Here is a 23,252-nt window from a genome sequence, read left to right as displayed (position 1 = left end):
TTACATATAAGACCTTTCAGCCAAAAATGCAATAGCAAAATCCTGTTCAGAGACCTATAAAATACAGTTAGTATAATTCTAGTAATTTTCTGCTTCCTTAAGAAGCTAATGTCAACTCAACCAAATAAAAACAAAATGAAAAAACAGAATTCTGACGTACAGCAGTTTTCTGTAATAAACAGTGCAAGCATAGAAGCAGGGGACAGCTAACAGGAACAGAGAAATAGTACTTTCAAAAATATTTGGCCTTTTACTCCTTGGAAGTTCCTAATTAATTGAAGTGTTTGGCCTCTCCAGACTGATGGTCAGTTCAGGAAGGTACTCTGGCCATTTAGAGATCATATTCTAAATACAAATAAAAGAGCCACAGGAATTTCCTAACCCTTCTACAGGTTCAGGTGTCTATCCATGCTCATTGCTGATTATTTCCACTAAGACACTTCAAAGCTCACCCACACCCCTATTGTGTTAAGACACTGTATGAACACACATAAAAGGAATGGCTCCTACCATTAAATTCAAATATCATAATCTAAATCACAACATGCTCTCAGGAAAGAGCCCTTTAAGACATGACTCCTGCAGTTAGATTATAAACTTTGCAGGGTAGGAACAACCTTTCCTTAGTGAATATATGATGAGTACAGATCTATAAGTACTAATGGAAAATAACAAAAAAAGCCCCAAACCACCAAACAGAGGTGGGAAATGTTATTTACACAAACTGAGCTCTACACAGTAGAGGAGAGAAAAGGTGGGACAGCAGCAGCAGCAAACCAAAGGGCAGTAGTAGGAGAATTGCTTGCACTGCCAGACAACATCACCACCATCTCTTCTCGAAGTTAACAATTTACCCTTGGAGAGAGTTCTAAAGGGAGATGCAGCACATGGTCACCTTTACTCAGTCAGAAAGGTCACAGAGAAGTTATGTGCTGAGTAGAGATTCAAAAGCTTTTCCTTTTGGGGTTTCCTTTATCAACAAGGGTACCCACCATGGTTGTTTATGCACATATAAACATCCACTTTTATTGTTTCACAGGAATGCAGAAGGGAAAATATTCATATTTATAATTTTTTTTTAGGATACATGCTTTAAATGTTAAAAAAGACAGTGTATAATCAGAACATATAACAAAAGAAAATAAACCACACCAAAATGATTTAAATGTCCAAGCTAAACACTTAAAATACTAGATTTGCAAAAAGGAAAACCAGATGCATGGTTGCATGGTATGGAAAACAAGTCCTGCTCACAAGTGTAAAAATGAAATACTGAACATGAGAGAGGGTGCCTGTGTGAGTGATCACCATGCATCTTGTCTGCCCTTCACAGGTACCAGCAACATTATTCTCCTGCATCATGGTACTAAAAAAATCAGTACTATAATTTTAAAACTCTGGAATTTTGGAGAGGGGTGAAAAGATAGGCTTCTCTACTTTTACCCTTCAGCTTCTTACAGCATGGGGAAAACCCCTACTAAGATTACATACAGAAGTTCTACTTTATCCATATGTGGACTTCCTCATCTAGCACGGGACTGATTAAACCCTATGGATGTGATTGCATTCTCACACTCACTAATCACCATGGAATCCTAATCAACAGCCAAAGAACTAATTGGAGTGCTCAGGTTGTTAGCATTTAATTGTCAAACCCATAACTATAACAATTGGTTTCCGTTTCTTAGGATGGAGTTTTAAATTTTCAAATTTCATTTTGGGCTAAACTTTTTTTGAAATAAATACTTAATATTGAAGATACTGTCAGTCTAGTGGAACCATCTGCAGTTTCCAACAGATTTTCTATTCTATTAAGACATTTAAAGTCTGACTTATCCTATTCAATTCAAATGCATAAAATTAATTAGTTATACAATTTATTTTGAAGTCATTTATGTATTTATGTATACAAAGAGCAAATACAATTACAGAATGGAAAATACAATTAGCTAAAAGTTAAACAAGTTATAAATGCAGTGTAAGCATGTACTCATTCCCACTGAGTGGCACAAAAACTTTTTATTCCTAAAAGAAAAAAAAGGTAAAGCCTCATGGCTCAACTCAAGACACAGCACTTAAAACAATGACCACTAGACAGAATAGACAAAATTAGACTGCCAACAGGCCTACTTTAGAAAATTATTAAATACAGACTAACAAATACATTTTTTCCACTAAGCACCTCTGATACTCCTTTATTGCTGCAATCAAGAATGGTAGCTATTAAAATATTTAACTGCTCAAGAAATTAAACACACAACAGGACAGATTATGAAGAAAGAAGCTTCAGAAAATTTCAGAAGGTAGTCCAAGCTAGCTGGATAACCTGCAAGTTCTCAAGATGTGTCACACATTTCTCCCATGTCACAAAAAGCCCTGAAATGCTACAGATGGCCTTGTGGTCACAATAAACACTGCACTAAGTATCATGTGCCCTCTGGGCTCACATATTGTGATCAGCTGGTAACACTTGATAATGCAGGTGAGTAGGTATTTCTTAACCTTGAAGATCACCATAAGTCAACCCAATGACCATTCTCTGCTCTGAATTTTAATGGTATTAAAACAAAAAACCAAAAAAAACCACCCCAACTTATAAATCATCCTATTAGACCACAAGAATAGACAAACTAATCACCCCAGAATTCTTATCAACAGCCAAAGAACTACCTGGAGTGCTCAGATTAGCACTTAGCTGTCAAACCCACCTATCTGGGGACTTCCAGAGAACGTGTAGGGGAACAGAGGTACAAGAGTGCTTCAATTTAGGAGGATAATCACCTTAATTCCCACACCTCCTGAGTTTCCACAGCCTTTTACACCTGGGTCAAACCAGACACCTGGAAAATGCAGTGGCAGCACGGCATCTGCAGTATCGAATGCTCATTTTCCATATGAGCAAAGAAGAGTATAGTTCTATCCCCAAGCAGGCAAAGCTGCACCATTAATACTCTTGGCCTCCAAACAAGCACATTAGAACACCTAATATTAGTAACCATGCCTATCTAAGAAGTGCAACTTCCAGCCACTCCTTCTGAGGAAAAGGAATCACAATTTTCACATAGGTCTTATGCATCCTCTGATTTGATCTCCATTAACAACATTCAGGATCACTAATACTCCTTTCCTCCAGCAAATCCGAAAGTAATTTTTTTGCGTTTTTATTAACATTTGCAATCATTCTTCTCATACATTTACATTCAGCCTAAGATGTTCTCCCACATCACACAACATGTAGACATATGATGAGAGTCACCAGCTAAGAAAGAAAGAGTTCCTCAGGTAAACAAAACTCACTATACCTAACCATTTTTATTTTTCATTGACTCCACATAGTGTTAGATTATCAACTAGAATATTATTTCTTCTTTCTTAAAATTCTTCCTTAAGCAATTTCAAGAAAAGCTGTCTCCATCCAAAGGATACCACTACAACTGGCATTTTCCATAACTATGTTAGAACAAGAATCATCTTAAGCAAAAATGTAGTATGTCATGAAAAAATTATTGCTGACATACAAAGCATACCCACAGGTTTTTAATTCTGTGTACTCTCAAAGTCACCAGCATGTGACAGTCACCAGAATGTAAAATTTCAGAACGTCAGTCCGGTTGGGACTCAGGAGCTGGACAGGTCTGCCCACAGCCTGCTAGAGAAGTGTACAAGGGTCAGTGCAGTTTCCTGTCTGGTGCAGCTCTACAATGAGATCAACCAGACTGTTAGTCATGAACATGCATGGTTACAGGTGAGGCACCTTCAAATGGCTGCTCCTTCTATCCTTTTGCCTTACTTGAAAACAAAAGCACAAACAAATGAAAGGAAATTAATCAAGTTTGTAGCACTCCTAACTTTCTGCTCCATTAATCCCTGGGATTGAGATGTACTCAGGGAGAGGAGGAAAGAGAAAGGGAATTACCAGGTATTTGATGGTGGAGAAAAACTTGGTCCAAGCACCGTTGGATGTACATAAAGTTTTGTCTCCTTGTTCAGATGTTGTTGAAACAGTAGACTTTAAAGAAAATGTCAATGAATCCTCATAAGCACTATATATGACCTCTGGGGTAATTAGCAATCATTCAGAAGCAACAAGACTAAAGTGTTCTATTCTTTATTACTGTCAGCTCTTTTCTCGATCAGCATTTTAATAAAGATGGTTCATTGCTACGACAGTTTCATGAATCAGTCATAATTACATTCTGACATGCAGTGAATAGTAAAGCAAAACTAAATATCACTTCATCAACCTTTCTAACCTTTGTGCAAGTATTAACTGTAAATAATTTTTACACAATCTTACAACAGAAAATCTGCATATTTCTTAGCTTTGTACATACTCTACCCTAACTGAATTTCCTGTGACCTATACCTGAAAAAAACCCCAACATTACAATCAGGAATAATTACTTATCTGGCATGGTATTCAGGTATTGCCTTTCACAGACCAAATTAACTTCAAACAGAAAAGGCTATTTGCTCTACAAAATAGTGCAATGCTTCACACGGTTAACTAAGGGGTTTCTTACAGTCTTTTCCCTTACATTCTTCTGCAGTAATGAAATATGAGAAATAGTTACAGTAGCCTCAGATACTTCATGCTTATTGCAATTGCAAACAATGTAAAAAAACTAAACAAACAAATACAAAAAAACAAACAGATAACCACATGAACAGAATTTTAGGAAAACTTTTTAAATGTCATCCAAGAATCCTGTACAATATCAGGGAAAGTAATCATTCTCAAGTTGATTTGAGATAAGAGACATTTTGCTTGTGAATTATTTTTCAGATCGGGGATCTGGGAAAAGAAATATTGCCAAATAGAACTTCTTCCATCAATCTTTTTCTTACACTTGTGACAAGAACATTTAAACTTTAAACTGAAGAGTTTAGCAGAGATAAAATGAGAGGCAAAATTCATTCAGTGGAAGTTGCACAAGTTTACATTACAGCCTTCAAAACTTTAACAACTAAGAAACCCCACTATTCTTGCTGCCACAAGGAACATACGATCTATTGTACAACTTTTCAATAACTTATTTTAATGTCTAACTACAAATCAGCTACCCCCTAAGAAGAGGAAAAATAGACAATTAACTTGTAAAATAATGGTACATGAATAAAAAGAGAGACTCTTAAAATGTACTGTTCTGTGAATAGTATTTCAGATATTCGAACAAAAGTGAAAGCATTCAGGAGGTACAGATGTGGCTGTGCCGGCTCGGAGACAAGTAGCCTCTCCTTTTTCCAGTCAGGGAACAGAAGAATGGCAGAGTAAACTTCAACACACTAAGAATTACACTGAACAGTGCTCCCCATTTCACATCACTTCAGAAAAAAATCTTCCTTGCAGAATAAGAATACATACAAAAGAAAAAAAACCCACCTGCAAACCACAAATCACTGCATAACACCCAGTTTTGCTAAAGGACCAGTAATGACTGTAACTTTCAATCTCCTAATAAGCAAGCTGTGGCGTTCTGTGAAAAACAAACACCAAGAGTTCACGCTGAATTTATAACATGATGTTTCGTAAGCTAAGGGTCAAATTCATCCAATACATGTACTTCACTGGAATTATACCCTGGACAAAGTTATTTGTCTAGATTTCTTTGATGCTGTTGTTTTTCTTTTTAACATTTGATTTGTATTTCTTTTCCCCAGTATTAGCCTTTGCTCCTGCCAGAACTGTTGGCAGGCAGGGGAGAAAAAAAAAAAAAAAAAAGGAAAGGAAAAAAAAGTAGTCATGATTTACAAAACTGAATTTCCCAGAATAATAATAATAAAAAAAGTGATTAGGATCTAAACAAAGGCTAAAGATGGCTTACGCTTAGCTCTGATGAGGTCCACTACCTCATTACCCACAACTGAAAACTTCTGATGCATTTTGTTTCAAGGGAATCCAAAAGTCCTTGCTGTAAAGCAGGCTGGGGGGTGCAGGGTCCATTCACTCTTTCTGTATCACAACCATTATGTAAGAAGTATAAAACACTGCCTTTATGCTGCCAAACCACAATGACTCTTCTTACATCAAAGGGGTTTTGCCACTAGGGTTTTTTTCTCTGAAATTTATTCAAGCCAAGGGCAGGGAGACAACAATTCATACACGCTAATTACACCTAATTATCTATTCCTTTTTTTGCCCCTTTCCACCAGCTTCGGCCAGTGTTATTTGCTATCTGGGTTTCTCACAACCTCCCCTTGCCCTGTCCATCCAACTCAACAGCAAAGTCTTTGAAGAAAACAGTTGTGGCTTCTTAGAATTTTAACAATATAAGGTTCAACTCAAATTAAATTATTCTATTATTAGTTTTGACACATTTATGTGTTAAATATGAAGGCCTCTTGGTTAATTTGGCAAATTCCTCACATCTCTTCACAACTAGAATTGCTGGTAACACCCTCTCTTGTAGGAGCTTCTCCTCATGCTTTCTTTTCATGATCTAAATGAAATGTTTATTGGATTAAAGTTCTTCTCTGCAGACCTCCACGGTGGCCTGTGACAAAGAGCTTAAAAGCTTTATTAATTGGCTCGGGCTTTTTAGGGAGAGGCAGGACCTCATTTCACATTACATCACAAGCAAACAGAACTGCCACGTGTAATTAGACTAATTTACCCTGATACAGCAGGAACCAACTATTCCATATCTATGATATGCTTTCATTTACTCATTTTAATCAAGGAGCAAACACACCAAGCAAGAGCTCAGGAAATCCTAACAATTAAAGAAAGGCAGAAGGCAGGAAGCCTGGCACAGAGCTACAGTAGCAACTATTTCATCCTAAGATAAAGTTTTGATCTGCATCTAAATAAATTGTCTAGGAGAAAGTGACTAAGACAGATATAAAAGGTAAACAAACTGAACAGTTCATCAGTTGAGAACACAATAAAGCAATAGCCATATTATAAAATATTATAACAGTTACATGCTCTGAACTAGAGAATTCAAATAACCCTTGTGTTTAAATTTAACACACACAGATACAGAGGCTTAGAAGGCTGAATGCAGAAGGGATTGTCAGATTCTAATCTGACACCTTGCTTTCTATATACAATATTTTGTTACTTGATATCTAATAAATTTATCAAGCCAAGATTTCCCAGAAATTATTCTGAGGTTCAAAAAACACTTGCAGCATAAAATACTTGCAATCCTGCTGTATTTCCTATTTTTATTTTTTCTATGTTTAATTAGGTACACTTCACAAAAGATGAGTACTTCTATTACTTGCACAGAGAGAGAACAAGAACAAATGCTCCTTCTACTTAGGAGTTTGCTTGGTTACATACTAAGAAGGGAAACAAAAGGCCCAACATCTTCAGTAATGAAAAAGTCAATTGATAGGCGAAGCCATCACAATATCAAAGGCCTAATCCCTGCAATTCTGACTCAGGTGACAGTTCACAGGGGTCAGAGTGGCTGACACTGACCTCAAAAGCAGGTTTTAACTATTCAACACACTGAAAGCTGCTGGGCTATCACACCATTAGACTGGAACAAACTGACAAATCAATTTCATCAAGGAGATGACTTTTTTGGGAGAGGGGGGAGGAGAGAGGCAGATCCGCTACTCAACAAATCCCTGCATTTCTCACACAGGTGGTTGGACAAAAGCTGACTGCACCATCAAAGACATTTTATATCTACCCAATGCCTTTGTACAAAAATAACTCCCACCATTTCCTTAGGGGCAGCTCTAAATGTTTTTTAAACAAGTATTTTTCACATTCTCACACGAAGCTATTAAAAACTGAAAATGCTTTTACATTCCTCAGTTTCTTGCTTTGTAGGAAAGGGTATACTTCAATTAAAACTACAGCCAGGAACATTCTAAATAAATAATCATGAACTGATTTCATGAAAGGGCAATACAGTGATAAATAATGCATTGCTTTTGATTTGACAGGAGTGTACAATGCTTACTTACGGTTAAAAGTCATTTTAACCAAACAGTTTTAAAATAAATAATTATTTGGTCCCTAATAGAAGGAAAAAAAAGAAGGGAAAAAAAGATGCTGAAAGTCATTTCATGTCCTACTGACAGTAGATTGGGCTGATTCCACCCCTTTACTCAAGCAAAATGCAGGTAAACCAAAGCCAAACATTGTTTCTAAAACTGGGCCTTTTAAAGTTATATTCAGACTATGAAGGGCCCTAAAACTTCTTGACTTTCATTTAAAATTTAGTGTAGTGGAAGTCTATTGAATGAAAAAAACCTGAAAAAACACAGAAGTTACATACTTGGTATTTCAACACAGCTTGACATTTTGAAATTTCATGCTACCCTTCCAGGAAACCTTTGGAATCACAAGAACTGCTCACTCAAGTTACAGACTCTACACAACAAATTATTTGAGAAGCTTTCCTTCCTGATTTTCCAGAGAATTAAACATTGAACTAGCCACTGAATTAGAGTTAGGATTTCAGAACAGCTAAGGGTTGATCTAAATGTCTTCATTAAATGTCTGCAAAGATTAAAACATTGCCATAATTACTGTCAATACAGTAAATTAAAGCATGCTTTTTTTTCTTTTTTTCTTTTTTTTTTTTTTTCCCCCCAAGAGCCTCACATAATATCTTACATCAAGCTGTTAAAGATTAACGCAGCGTTGATCTGCGGGGGGGCAGGAAGGCTCTGCAGAAGGATCTGGACAGGCTGGATCCATGGCCAAGGCCAGTTGTATGAGGTTCTACAAGGCCAAGTGCACTTGTAGCACTTGCAACAACCACTTGCAGCATTACAGGCTGGGGACTGAATGGCTGGAAAGCTCCACAGCAAAAAAGGACCCAGGACTAAAATTTCTTCACCAAAAGGGGTTGTCAAGCATCAGAACTGACTGCCCAAGAAAGTGAGTGAGACACTATCCCTGGAGGAAAGACATGCAGATGTAGCACTTGGGGACATGGTTTAGTGGTGGGCTTGGCAGTGATGGGTTAACAGTTGAACTCAACAGTCTTCAAGGTCTTCTCCAATCTTAACAATTCTGTGATTCCAAGATATGTAGCTTTCTTTGTAAATCAGTGTTAAAACATTTAGAAACTTTGTATATTTCTTCTACATTGAGAGTACTAATTTTTTGAGAATTTCTGCTCTCTGCCTTTGAACAAAGTAACTGTGAGCAAATGTTTTTCTCAAGAACTGTCTTTAAAAAAAAATCACATAGGAATTCCACACACTTTAAAATGCTCAGCAAGAGATCCTGAGAGATTAAAAGCTCAATCAGAAGAGACTGAATTGAATTACAATTATAGAATTAAAAGATTTTTCTTCCTAATACTTCTTATCTCTGTAAAGCTCTATCTTTGTAAAATTTCACGGATTGAAGAAGCACTCTTATCTGTTGCAGAAACGAAACCCTTTCATAAGGAATACTGTGTCCCAAATAATCACAGCCACAATGATGAACTGATCAATTCAGAGTTTTCCCCTGTATATAAAAACTTTGAGTTACAGGATTAAAGAATCCCTAAAAAAATACATCTCAAACTATTTAGTATTTCAAAAGAAGAGAACACTAGGGTAAGGTCAGAATTGAACAGGGAACATACACAGGGCAGGAGAAGCTGCCAGTGGTGTTACTGACCTGCCCAACGACACAAACCTGGGGCTTTTATGTGGCCACCAGCAGTAGGACCTGAAGCTTTCATGTGTCTCTAAAAATTGGAACTTTTCAGTTACAACCTCACTCAACAGTCACTTGCCCCAGTAATCTACCACCTAGAAAGACAATTTGGACAAACTTTGGAAGATAACTGTATCTTAGAGTGCTATTTCACCCTTTTGCTTATTCCACAGAAACTGGTTTGCAGTTATCTTTGTAAGAAATAGGAACTCAAACACAGATACTGGAATGACACAGACTGAAGAAAATAAAAAAAAATTGAGGATTGGCATGGGCAACTGTAGATCTAGGAAAGAAACCACTACTTTTGATCATTTGAAGACAAGAAAAGATATTTGTTTAACAAGTTACCCAGGTATCTAGAAACCATGTGTTCCACTGATGAGGCATGAAAAGAGCCTGAAACCTATTTCAAATGAAGCATCTCTTCACAGAAATGTACTGCCAATATTTTCCATTCATTCCACCTTCCCAAGAACATTTAAAGGAATTTGAAACTCCTGTGTTGAACTTGAACTACTTTTAGTGCTCAAGTCTTATTTTAATATTTATGATCATAAAAGTTAATTACTGGAAAAAACCAAACAAAACCAACCCACCTATTCATTCCTGCTAAACCCCAGACAAAAGCCCTCTGGGAGGCTCTGAGCCCAGAGAAAACTAAGGCAGGAGTTATCCCAGCTGTCAAAGCCAGTACCAGGGGACAGCTCCGATGAGACAGACATTACCACAGACACACATGGCTTGGACTGAGGGAAAGGTTGAGAAGACAGTAAATCAAATGTTTGCAAGCAACCAATGCAGTATTTGCCTTCATATTTTCATGAAAAACCTAGAAGAAATCATATTTACATTTCCTAGTCATAGAACTATGCAGAGCTGAGGCAGAAGCTATCTTATCCATTCACACCAATGCCACCAGACAGATTCCACACACATCAGGGAGACCTAAATCTGCATTTCTCAAACCACCAAAGGTAAAGTATCAATGCAGTTCTAGCCACCCTTTTGTAAAGTAAAGGTCAATGGTTAAAATCTTACTCTAGAATACATTGCAATGTGACTTTTAAATGCTGACTTCTGCTAGATTTAATTAAAAACATAGATTTCAATATTTTTTGATTAGTAACTTTAATACCATGTCCTTATCCTTCCACTTTCCAACCAGGGTCAGAGAAGCATTTTGTGAATAAGCTTCCTCTGATCCACCTTTTGGTCATTATGTCTTTGGGAAAGAATAATGTTACATTGGTAATATTTATTAAAGTGACGTTGAAGGCACATAGAGTAGTGTTAAAACACAAAGGTGCTGGGAAAAAGAACAACGACAGGAAATCCATTATTTTAGAAAGGCCCTTGTGAATTACGATAACATTTGCTTCTCCCTTCATTCATTATGATGATAATATTCATCTGCCTCTCATCTGGGTTGTGCTACTTGCTTCTTTTTGCAGTACTCCATTCTCTAGACCAAGCCACCTTTACCACTTCTCTCAGAATTCCATCTGTTTCCTACTAAAAATTTTAATTACTTTTCCAGTCCTAATAAGGTGTTCTGATGCATAAACTACATTTCACATTTTTTTAATTCAGCTAGGTAAAAACAGAAAAAAGGAAAATATAAACAAGCATATATGACAGGTATTCTCAAAGCCTGACAATCACTGAAATGAAAGAGCCTTATGTTTATTAGGGAGAAAACTAGGAGTCAACAAAGAAAAACATATAGAAAAGAATGATTTCCTATGGTTGCTGCATTTTAAAAAGCATATGCATATGAAGCTACTTCTATGCATCCAAAGGAGCCAGCTACAAAATAAACTCATTTCAAGTACCTGAAACTGAAGTGGTTGTTCATTTATTTTTATGTTCCTTACTTTTCTAAAGGCATCCAGGTAAGGACCACTCTCACTGGTAACCTCCCTGAATTCACACACAGCCATCCTGAGATGCACAGGAGTGCCATAATCATGTCCATGTCATATTACCTCTTAAACCTGGCAACCTGACAAATGTCAGCATTAGATGGGATTTTCAAAGGTTCTTAGGCAATTAAGCAATCTTATGATTCTGAAAGAGCCCACTGAAAATGCAAGGCACTGTCAGCTGTTTTACTGCTGACCACCTGAGCAGAAACATCCAGTCAATGCATCAATTCAGCAATTCCAAATTTCCTATCACAAAGCCAAACCTACCTAAACTCTACCTTACAATTCTTTTATTCTAGATACCAATATAGTTAACATTATTTATGTATTTATTCTAGCAAAGGCAGGGAAACGCTGTTATTTCCATTTCACGTGTCATGTCAATCCAGGCAGAGCAGGATACAAGAGCTGTATGTTAGCCCTCAATAACAAAACTATACAATTGTAGCTTGTGAATAAAAAATACCTGCAACTTGTCCAGAACTTTAAAGTGTCATTTCAGCTTATGTTCTTTTTAACAGCAAAATAAGCACTGATTGTGTTATTCACAGAGGAAGGATCCTCCATTTTTTAATTTAAATGAAGCTATTATAATTTTTGACTTCCCACAACACAACATACAGACTGAGGGATGCTTGCTTCAGAGCCACTGCTTGTTGGACATTATGTGAAGACTCACAAACAGCCACTGAAAAAAACTACTTACACACATGACCAGAAACAAGGTAACTGAGGGGTACAGAACAAACCCTACTTTCCTTACATCAAAGTAACAGCAAGCTGTTCTAGCATTAAAAATGTAAGATATCCACAAGTACAACACAGTATAAATGTTAGAGGGACACTGTGCTACACAGCATACATGCATCAGCAGGAAAGTCTTATCCAAACAAACACTTTCTGCTGCCTTCGTCAAAACTTTTTGTCTTGCTAAAAAAGTCCAGCTTTAAAAAAATGCTAATTCCAGAAGGAAAAATCCCCTTCTTGCCTTACCTTCAATTAGGTTTGCTCTAAATAGTTAAAGCAGATATATATAATCTGGAAACTGGAATCCAAGCAATCCTCTACAAATCTTCTACAAATTCATTAATAAAACAGGCAAAACCGAAAAGCATTGAACAAGTGGCTCTCCTTACCTTCAGCACAGCAATGAATGGTACAAAATTAGCCCTCTGAAGACCATTTTTATAGAGATCTGAAAGAAAGGAAATCAGTGCCATTTTGCTACTTAGTCTTAATAACGTCGGCTTGTCTTCTAGTCTAGCAAATAAAACTCAACGTTGCTGGAGACAGGAGGAGGAACAAAAGGCAGAAAATGAGAGCTAAAATCCATTTCTCTTCTTTTACTGTACGAAAATTCAATACAATCCTAAGAAAGAAAGGGATATCCTGAGGAAGGGTGAAAATGGCAGGGAGCAAAAAAGGACTTAGATCTCTAATAACATATAACTAATTCTAGCAAAAGAAATTAGAGCAGCATCTGTTTTAAAGTAAGGGTATAAAAAATATTTGTAATGCTGGGTATACATTGGTATAGACTGTAAGGTCAAACTATGCAACTGCTAAACCCAACTATTTGGCAGAGGACAAAAACCCCACATAAACTAAAAATATACAATCTGTTTTTACTAAGTTAGCATCATTCTTGTTTGATGTACTATGGTACATTTTATCTTCTAGCAATTCTACCAGGTACATCCCCTCTTCAAAAGCAAGAAAAAAGCATCACCCCTAAGGCCAAAAAAAAAAATAAATTAATATGTAAACTTAGACAAAGTTGCTACAAAATACAATTAAATAAAGAAAAAAATAGTATGCTACATAACAAAATGCAGACCTGCATCGTCAAACAAAGTACAAACAAAAACTACAAAGCACCATTTTTCATCTTACCTATCTCTATATATTTATACAATATAAACTTTTCTTCTCTGCAAATTATCCAACTGCCCAACAAGTTCATAACAGAATTACTTCTTCTGTAAAAACACAATCACTTAAAACTGTGTGATGATCTGCTCTGTTTAATTAACATTTGGAAGCCTTATAAAAAGGCAGCTTAGCACCTATAACTGACAGACAGAATGAATAGGAGAATACAGACAGCTTGCAGAGATATCACCAAATTCCTCATAAAGCACATGCCAGGTTATGATTATCCTTTATATTCCCTATAAGGCCTGAAGGCTACAGCTACACTAAAGCTTTTATGCTTTACCAACACCTCATGGTGGACAGAAGATGCTGCATCCACGAGACACCAACAGGGCACCTACAGAACGGTTTTCACAAAATTGGACATGTATGTAGAAACATTTAGAAAAAATATCAGTAAAGGCAATTCCATTACCCTAATTAGTAACAAAGTTCTAGGAAGCCATGTATCATGCTATTCCCAACTCAGCAAATCAGGATGGACATACATTTTTTAAAATATGTAGCAATCAGTTGTATATTTACATGCAAAAATTAGTGAGCATGTAACAGTAGTGTAAGACAGCTACTCCCATTAGTTCTTCTAGCTAATTGGGCTGTAAGCTTTGTATCATGTCTCTATTTCATGAAGATCAGAAAAATAAACAGTAATTTTGGTGGGGAAATGAAGCCAGGACTCCTCAAACACAGTCTCAGTATTACCCCTGACATTTCCCTGGCACAGTTCAACACAGTTACACATATCACCAGTGGTCACCAGCTGGGCACATCTGCTAAAGAAAAAGCCACTTTTCCCCTTTGTATCCACAAGAAACAAATCTCTCCATTCAGTCTTAAACCTTGCTGGGGCATATTACACTAACCCAACTCCCTTTCCTGCAGGGGGATGTCAGACACACCATGAGCACTCACAAATAGTGACCAAAGAAGAGAGAGGCATCAGCCAACCTGGACTGTAACCCAGCTCAGTTCTGGAAATGCTGCTCTTGACATTCTCTGGGGTACTTAATACAGGAGGATGTATTTCAGGTTGATACAGTGACATAATATATATGAAGAACACCCATACAACAATAAAGGTGACAAAATGACATCTTGATTTAAAACGCTGGCTACAATCCTGAAGTTATAAAAAATTCTCCTGAACTTTAAAGAGCAGTGCTTCAAAAAACCCAAGGATGGCTCTCAAGTGAGTAAAGCACCAGCATTCAGTCTGTCTGTAGTCAACGCAACAATAGTAGTTACAATTTCATCTTGTTGGTGCAAAAAAGGAAAATAAGCCAATGGGAAATTATTTTTTCCCTAATAAAAACATTTGGGTGGGTTTTTATGGTTGTGGGGCTTTTTTATTTTTTGCTAAGACAAAATTCATTGTAGAATTGCCCATCATTAGTGACTGTCTTTTACTCAATTAATTTGGGTAGGAAAATTAATGGTTGTTACAGTTAACAATTAAGGTAACTCTTTAGTATTTGAAATCTGAAATGTCATGAAAGTTTATGCATTATGCTAACTGCTAATGCTACACAATACAAACATTTTTCTCCTCTACAAAAATTTACAGGTACTGCATGGTTAAAACCCATACAGATTTGGCGACTTCGTAGAAGGATCTACTTAGCTAGTCACTAGAAGTGAGTAGTCACTGTAAAAAAGAGATAGAAATGGAAATAACTCTCCAATTAATTCCCTCAAACCAGCCTGTAAGAATGTAAGAATGGCATCTTGATAAGTGGCTCTCCTTCAAGCTGGTGGATCATCACATCTGCAAGTTTCTGAGTTAGAAACTGGGAAGGAATGTGATCTCATTTCCCTTCTTTTGTAGGATTTGATCTTTTCTATCCTTAAACACATCCAATACAGGCAATATTTTACCCCTCCTCAACTGCCCTGTGCCCAAGCACCCTCTCACTGGTTTGGAGGGAGTAGAGGAGATCAGAAAACACAGAAGGTTTTGAGAGTGGTAGAGGAAGGAACACTCTGAGTTTGAGATAAAGGAGGGGTGAGATTAAGTGAAAAACCTTTCCTCTTTAAGAACAAGAAAAAGCAGAGGACAACTGGAATATCTCTGATTCTTGCAGTCTAGAGAGTTCATTAGTATTGAATACTACACGATATAAATACAATTGTTTTGTAAGATACTGAGATTCATTGGATTTGGGCAATACTGGTAGAATGTTTGTTTTTACCTTCTGGTGGCCTGTTAGATGTTGCCACAACGACAACCCCATTTTGGAAGAGATTTTCAAAAAGCTGCTTCAGAATCATGGCATCAGCAATGTCAGTGACCTGAGAAGACAACACATTTGTTTTATCTTGCTTTCAGCTTCTGCTGCAATAGATCTGCAAGTGGCTTTGTAGCTAGGAAAATGCTTGTTAGTGAAAGCCATGGAAAAAGATTCTAATTATTGCTTGGTGAGAAAAAAAATAAAAGGGATAATTAATAAGCAGTGAATGTACCACAGTCTTTCAAAACTTGCCCACTCTTTATTGCAGAACTCCACCATTTCTTTACCAATTGCTAAATGATTCCATGTTAACTCCTATTATAAAACTACAGGTGGGAGACACAGAAAACAGACCTAAACATTTAAGAGCCTACTTAATTAGAAACAACATAAAAACCCCCAGAAGATAAAAAGAGACACACATCGGCTGTTTTACATTTCTATTACCTTTGAGGCAAAGGTTTGCAGAGGTGAATTTAAAATGGTCATGGGACTTCAGAAATAAAGACAAGTAGCCAACTATACATAATCAGCTGCTGTTGAAAACAGAATGATATGACATAGATACTATTGTGTGATTGTTGCAAAAAACAATTCAACAGATGGCCCATCACAAAAATAAGCAATTTCATTGTTCTTTTTAAGTGCCTTCTATTACTGTCCATGAATAATCAAAAGGCAGGCAGTCACTTCCAGCACAGTCAGCCTCTTCTAACCTTCAGGCACAAAATAACAAATGAAAAAATAAAATGGGTAGGACAAGTGATACTGGGGAGGGGTAAGGAAGAAAAAATGACTACAAGATAAGCCATTAAGTAAAATTTCTGTAAGTATCTTAATTTTAGCTTAACAAATTTGCTTTCTAGTACCAAGAAATAAAAGGATACAGGAACAATGCTACCAAAAAAAAGAAGTTTTTCTGAAAAAACAGCATTCATATTTTATAGGAGCTCACCATCTTAATACATAAACCACCTTTATGATCATTACACTTGACTTTCCTGCAGTCCCTGTGGTTATTGTAAAGATACTTTTTGCATTTTGGCTTGCCAAAACAGACCCCAGTTCTGAGAAAATAAACCAGTGGTGGCATGCTGGGAGTTATACATTCCCATGACACAAGGAGTGACAGTTTGCTGTGCTTTCACCACCTTAGATGTGTCTGCTGTGATGGCAACACATGTGCAGAAAGATTTTATCCAGCATAACGTTTTCTTCTACTCCACACCCCTCCATCCCCCATCATTCTCCCACCTCTAAAAGACTTTTCTGGGCAGACAAAAAAAACCAAACAGAATTCTACACTTGAGACTTAGGTAAAAGACTTAGGTTGTTACATTTCTGGCAGCTATTTTGAAGCAATAATGTTTTAATGAATGATATATAAAGACTAGTTTTCTTTGTCCAAAGATTTTTTCCATTTTGTTCTATGAATGCCTTAATGGAGGGGTTTTTTTCTTTTTAAAAAACAAGCTTTTACACAATCTGTAACACACACCTCAGACATACATATGCCTAAGACCTGATATTAAAAAGAACAGTAATTCACTACCATACCATATGTTTAATACAGTTGCTTATGTTTCATTTATCAATAGTTTATTTCTTTTGGATAATAAAATTTATGCACTTCTCCCATTCCTAAAAAAACAAGACTGACAAGGAATCACAAGGATGCACATCTTAGGGGCAACTGAATTTCTTGTACCACAAAGCACACCTAAAAGCCAAGTTTTAAAATTCTATTATAGAAGTCATTTGGTTACAAACCTTTTAAATAGTACTAGAAAGCATGCTACCTTTAGCAAACAGGGAATGAAAGAGTATTAATGCCCATGTAAAACAGTAACATTCTCTTATTAATGAGAACTGTTATTTGATGCAGAATTCTGAGCTCCATCACAAAAAAAAAAAAAAAAAAAAAGAAAAACACAAACCAAAACAAAACAGTAACACAAAAAACCCTCTCGAAAGTTCTGTCAAAAAAAGCAAGAGCTACTTTGAAGACCAGCATCCAAATATGAACTCTTTTTATCTAATACACTTTAGGAAAGACAAAAAAATATACAAGGTAAAGCAGGTTAAATGATTGTAAGTTCTTCTGGTTTTGACTGTATCCAGCATTTATTACAACTAATAATAAAAGCAGAGTCTACCAATTACCAATAAGAAGAGCTTGCTAGGGGAGAGAATGGAGAAATTTCATTAGCATTTAAGAGAAGAAAGAAAAAAAAAAGGAAAGACACTAGACTAATAGTTAATTTACATGTGTAAGTGCCTGAGACTCAGTCAGCCACTGATTGGTACAGTTCCACGTAATGAATGACAAACATAAGCATGTATTATCAGCAATTAGTATTAGCACAAAAATAAGAGCCTAATTTTTATTAGAGGGTTTTAATAGAACACAGGTTAGTAAAAGCTCCCTAAAATTGTTATTTCACTTTTGTAATCCAAATGGTACCATAGGTACCTTAAGGCTAACTCTGCATGATGGCTCAGCTTCCCAAGAAGGAGGGACTCTGGTTTTATTATCGATACTAACATAGGTTACAGTCCCATGCCAAAATTAGAGCTTCTAATTACCTGTGTATAGTTATTTGGCCACTGCTAGCCACCACTGTGTTCTGAAATATCATGATTACAAATGGCTTAATTTTAGGGTTTTTCTTCAAAATGAAGAAGTTTTAGAATGGCTTGAGACTTTTGTGATTAAAAAAAGACTACAATATTTCCAGTAAACTTGTATGACAAAGATCAGTGAGACGTAGCAATGCTTTAATAACCTGACAGCCTGGGGCTCAGGCAACTGCTGACAAAATCCTGCTTCAAAATGGACAAACACAGAAGCAGAGTGCTATCCCTGAGGTCCTGGCCATCACACAGTATTTGCACAAAGAAACATTAATTTTTTTGTTGTTGTTGTTTTGGGTTTTTTTTGTTTTGTGGGTGGGTTTTTTGTTTGGTTTTTTTTTTTTGGTTTTGTTTTTTTTTTTTTTTTTGGTTTTTTTTGGTTTTGGTTTTGGTTTTTTTGTGGTTTTTTTTTTGTTAATACAAGAATACTTTGGAACACAGAAAATTACTTTTACAAGAAATACTGTTTAATAGTTTTCTCTGAGCTTTGCAGGAAGATTCACTTCGAAATACTTCTGTTTTGCTTTAGCCCATTGTCAATGAGGAAAACATAACCTCAGCAATGCTTTTGTCTTCTGAAGTTCTGCGTTTGGTTTCCTCTGCAAAATGGGCATTAACAATATATTTTGCTGTCCCTCTTTAAAATATCACTCAACCATGTTTCTGTTCTTAAGATAAATAAATAATTTTCAACTCATTCTCCTTTTTTTTTTTTGTTCAGCAGGCATTTGAAAGCAACTTGAAGTGTTTAAAGCAAATCTCAATAGTTTTCTAGTGTTGCCTCCACACACAATTATTTTGCCAAAACAACCTCACTTTTCATCTGTCAAAACAGAGAGCTGCTTTGTCCACAAGTCAGAGCAGTGTATGTTCTAAGCTTTCAGCTCTTTCCAGTTTCTTTTTAATCTAGAAATGCTTTAAATACGAGTAAATCAGACTGCAGGGGAATAAAGCCATGATCTCCACTGCAGAAATGAACTGCAAACATCCCAAATTAAATATGGCTCTTTATTAATAATATTATTGGTGTCACCATGTGAGCTCCTCTTCCAGTCACTACACTATTTTATGATTATTTAAGCAGAGGGTTTCTTATCCTAAATTCAGTGCCTGCTGCAAAATTTCAGAAATCTGGAACTCCTCTTAAACGGTGTAGTTTCACCTTACAGAAAATCAGGGAAGAAATCCAGCCATTCAGAAATCTATGAATTTAGAAAATTAGTATACCCAAACCAAGCAGATTTTTAAAATTCACTTAATAATGCAAAGTCTTGGAAACACATTTTAAAGTATAGTTCTTGTGTTAATTTCCCAAGTGCGAGAGTTCAACAGAACAGGTGATTTTTACGACTGAAGTCATTGGTGTACCTCAAGGAAGTCAGCAGGGGGAGCAGGCAATCAACTTGGGAACGAAAAATACCATAGTCTCTCCCTTGAAAATGTGGAAACATGACAGTCAGTCTGTAAACACCCAATACTGCAACTTTAAGGCAGCCAGCATTTATACAGAAAAGTAGGTATTTACGTTAATACATGGTACAGCCATTTTCTACCATTTGAGCATTTCATGCTGTGACAGTTAACACTTCCCTCTCCAAACCTTCCCGTTTCTCCATAGTGTAAGTTGTCTCTCTGTTTAAATTTTACGCTCAGGTTTTGGATTTTATGCTCAGCATAATCATATTCACTGGAAAGAGCACAAATTAAATGATCAAACAACAGCAATTGCAACGACCCCACACATTCTGAAACCACAGGTCAAAGGACCACCTCTGCTTGAAAAATGCAAGAGACACTTAAAAGAAGAACAACTGTTACTTGACCAAAATTCCCTTCATAGGACCTGACCATAGAATAGTTATTTCCTCAAGGGTGCAGGTTTGCAAAATAATAGCTAGGAGATATAAACTGCTCCATCAATTTCAGAAATATATTAATTTAAGACCATAACAGACAATTTACAGTTAATAGATTATTTTACTGTTGGTGACTTGAGAACTAACATAGATCTGTGCTTGCTCTGCATTTTCTCTCTGAATTGAAAAAAAAAATCTCAGCTGGTTAAAGCTGCCAAATACCTCTAGATTTTTATTTAACATTTTTACATTTATATTAAATTTAAGATTTTGACGTGCCCTTAATATTCACAAGCTGTGTAAAACAAATTAAATAATTGTTAGCTAGGGCAAAGACCATTTTATACACTTATTTTTAATTTTCATGTTTAATTCAGTAGAAGTTTCTAAAAATCCTTAATCATATTGAGAGTGTTTGTTGCATTATATGTACTACAAAAACAAAGATCGATTGCAAGAAAGCATGAGGTGGCACTGTACAGACTGGGTACAGGATGATGGTCCCTGCCCTGAAGTATTCATGAACCTTTAGACAAACTCTAACACCTCCTTGCATGATCAGTGACCAGACTGGTAAATAAAAGCAGTGTAAGGGGACTTCCACTGCTAACTTGCATCTTGTCTACTGTGGAAAAAAAACCCAACCCCACCATCTTCAAAACTGTAAACTGACTTCTAGTCTTTAACTTCTACAGACGCTACTGGCCCCTGATTCAAACACTGTATTAGCAGTAACAACTATCATATTGTAAGATGAAAAATTTTATGAAGTTTCCCTTGAAGTGAGGAGTAATCTGAGACTTCTTACCTGAAACTCATCAAAACACAGGAGTGCAGCCTCTTTGCTTATTTCCTCTGCCACGGGTGCAATTGGGTCGTATGATTTGGCCATAAATCCTGCTTTTCTCTTTGGTAAGTTCTGTTTCAGGCGATGTATTCCTTAGATAATAAAACAGAAAAGAACAAATATTTCTTATTTCTTTTTCTAAGATGGGAAGAACAAAATTATTTAGCTAACAAATAAAAAGTAAACTGGTTCAGTAAAAATAAGAAAGCTTCAAACTCAATCCAGTTTCAAGAGGGTAAAACGCTGTTCAACTACATCCATACAACAGTTAAAAACTCACAGATTTTGTGATTCTTTTAGATTTTGTTTAGAAAGATGTAAAACAAATGTCAAAAACATCTTGAATGCTATGCACCTACCTTTTTTTTTATAAACTGATACAAATTGCAGTTTTATCTTGCTCTGAAGGTATTCTCAGAATGCATTTGGTTAAAGAAGAAGGTAGATGTAGCAAGACAGTTACACTTCAATATGTGAAGATGGTGATAATGGCACAAGTTAAGATTATTAAATCCATACTTTACTGTCTCATGGATTGTATAGCATCTGAATATAAACAAAGATTCAGAAAAAAGATCCCGCAGAAGGAAGCTACCTTTGTTAAGATTAGGCACAAATGACAGGAAATGGAAACAGAAAATCTCAAATGAGATTCAGCTATGATAAAAAAGTGGACACCAAAACGTCGCTGGAGTTATTTACACCAGTGAAAGCTTCCCAAGAAAAATGCAGCTGTCATAACTCTAGTAAAATACAGCAATAGTTAACAATTTGAGAGTATTATAAGGTCATAGAATTTAGAAACAGAAGCAAGTTTTAAAATATCTAGAACAGTATCTCTGTCAAAACAAAGTCCTTTATTCAGCTGATCAGAAAATTTCCTGGAAGTTAGGATGCGCTTCTTTCTATTACTTTTTTCCTCTAAATTACTGACAGTTTTACTAAGTTAGTCAACCAGAATAGTTCCCATTCTCCTTGACGTTTATATCTGATTTAGTTATTGCTTATTCAAAATACAGATTGGGTTTAACCTTGACATTTTCAGTATTAGCACTGCCTTCTTCAGATTTCAGGTAAGCTAACTGGTACCTGAAAAACATTTAGTTAAGGATTTCATTCTAACCAATATGCTTGAGTTATATATATTTTTCTTACAGAAAAGATACTTGAGAGATAATATGCAATTAGTATGTATGCTGATACGATAAACAATGCTAAAATGCTTTAACTTTTCTCCTTTTTTTTTAATTTATGCTAAAATATTTGAAGAAAATTACAGTGATTAGTATGAATATGAGACAGACTTTTTAACAGATACTGTATTTTATAAAATTCTTGTCAATACCTGTGTCTGCACTTACTCTGGTGTACATCCAACATGAAGCCATGAAAATGGACTCTCTTTTTCCTTTCTACTTCTAAGTGAGAATAGAACATGTCCATCACCATTGTCTTTCCTGTGCCTTCAAATAAGATCAATAAAAAGCACTCAACAGGTAGTTAATTTAAGAGCAGTACTAATTACAGTAATGATTGCTTGTTAGCTTGGCCCTAATGAAACTATAATTTTCCACAGCATAAGTACAATATTAGACTGCTGTGAGGAATTTTCTGTTCAAAAACTTGGAACAACTACATTTGTATTTTTCTGTTTTAAAATACAGAGATGGCCCAAAGCTGCACAAATTACCCCCCATACATCCATACAACATGTTAGTATTTCATTTGGAAAGCAAGCATGTCTTCATGCTGCTGTGCTGCAATTAGAATATATGAATTCTCTCCCACAATTACTTCCCAAATTCTTAAATTGCATTCTTAAATATTAGTCACTGGGTAACACTGGAAACAACTACACATAGTAATGTGGTACAATCAAACAGCTTCCAGCATTCAGAGTGTAATTATATTAAATAACATCATAATGTTACATCCTGTAAAATTCATTAAAACAATAAAGCTACATAAACATAAAGCTTTTAGACACTTCAGAATTTGAATAGACATTAATTTAGAAAAAAATCCATTGGATGCAAATGAAACTTACCAACATCTCCATAGACATAAAGACCTTTTGGGGGTTTGGTTTTGGCAAAGAGCTGCAAGAGAAAATAAGTATGGATATGGGGTAAAATAAAAGCAACCACATGGCTGTGATAAAGTAGCTACACTTAACCGCAACAGTAGCACTAGGTAGTGAAA

At 36.0% G+C, this 23,252-nt stretch overlaps 1 protein-coding gene across 3 annotated transcripts in view; it reads right to left on the bottom strand.

Moving 5' to 3' along the window:
• Positions 1-23,252, bottom strand: part of AFG1L (AFG1 like ATPase) — a 67,277-nt gene that overhangs the window by 27,312 nt on the left and 16,713 nt on the right. For 2 of the 3 annotated variants that reach the window (XM_063389755.1, XM_063389757.1), the window contains exons 3-7: positions 23,098-23,149; positions 22,412-22,513; positions 21,012-21,142; positions 15,675-15,774; positions 12,687-12,745 (exon numbers count right to left, since the gene is read on the bottom strand). In XM_063389755.1, coding sequence (XP_063245825.1) covers positions 12,687-12,745; positions 15,675-15,774; positions 21,012-21,142; positions 22,412-22,513; positions 23,098-23,149 — 444 coding nt within the window. The remainder of the gene's footprint in view (positions 1-12,686; positions 12,746-15,674; positions 15,775-21,011; positions 21,143-22,411; positions 22,514-23,097; positions 23,150-23,252) is intronic. The other variant, XM_063389756.1, reaches the window with a different exon arrangement.

The sequence above is a fragment of the Prinia subflava genome, chromosome 2 (genome assembly GCF_021018805.1).
Source record: "Prinia subflava isolate CZ2003 ecotype Zambia chromosome 2, Cam_Psub_1.2, whole genome shotgun sequence".
Classification (NCBI taxonomy): Eukaryota; Metazoa; Chordata; class Aves; order Passeriformes; family Cisticolidae; genus Prinia; species Prinia subflava.
Note: the sequence above shows the minus strand (reverse complement) of the source record. Positions and strands in the feature narration are given on the sequence as shown.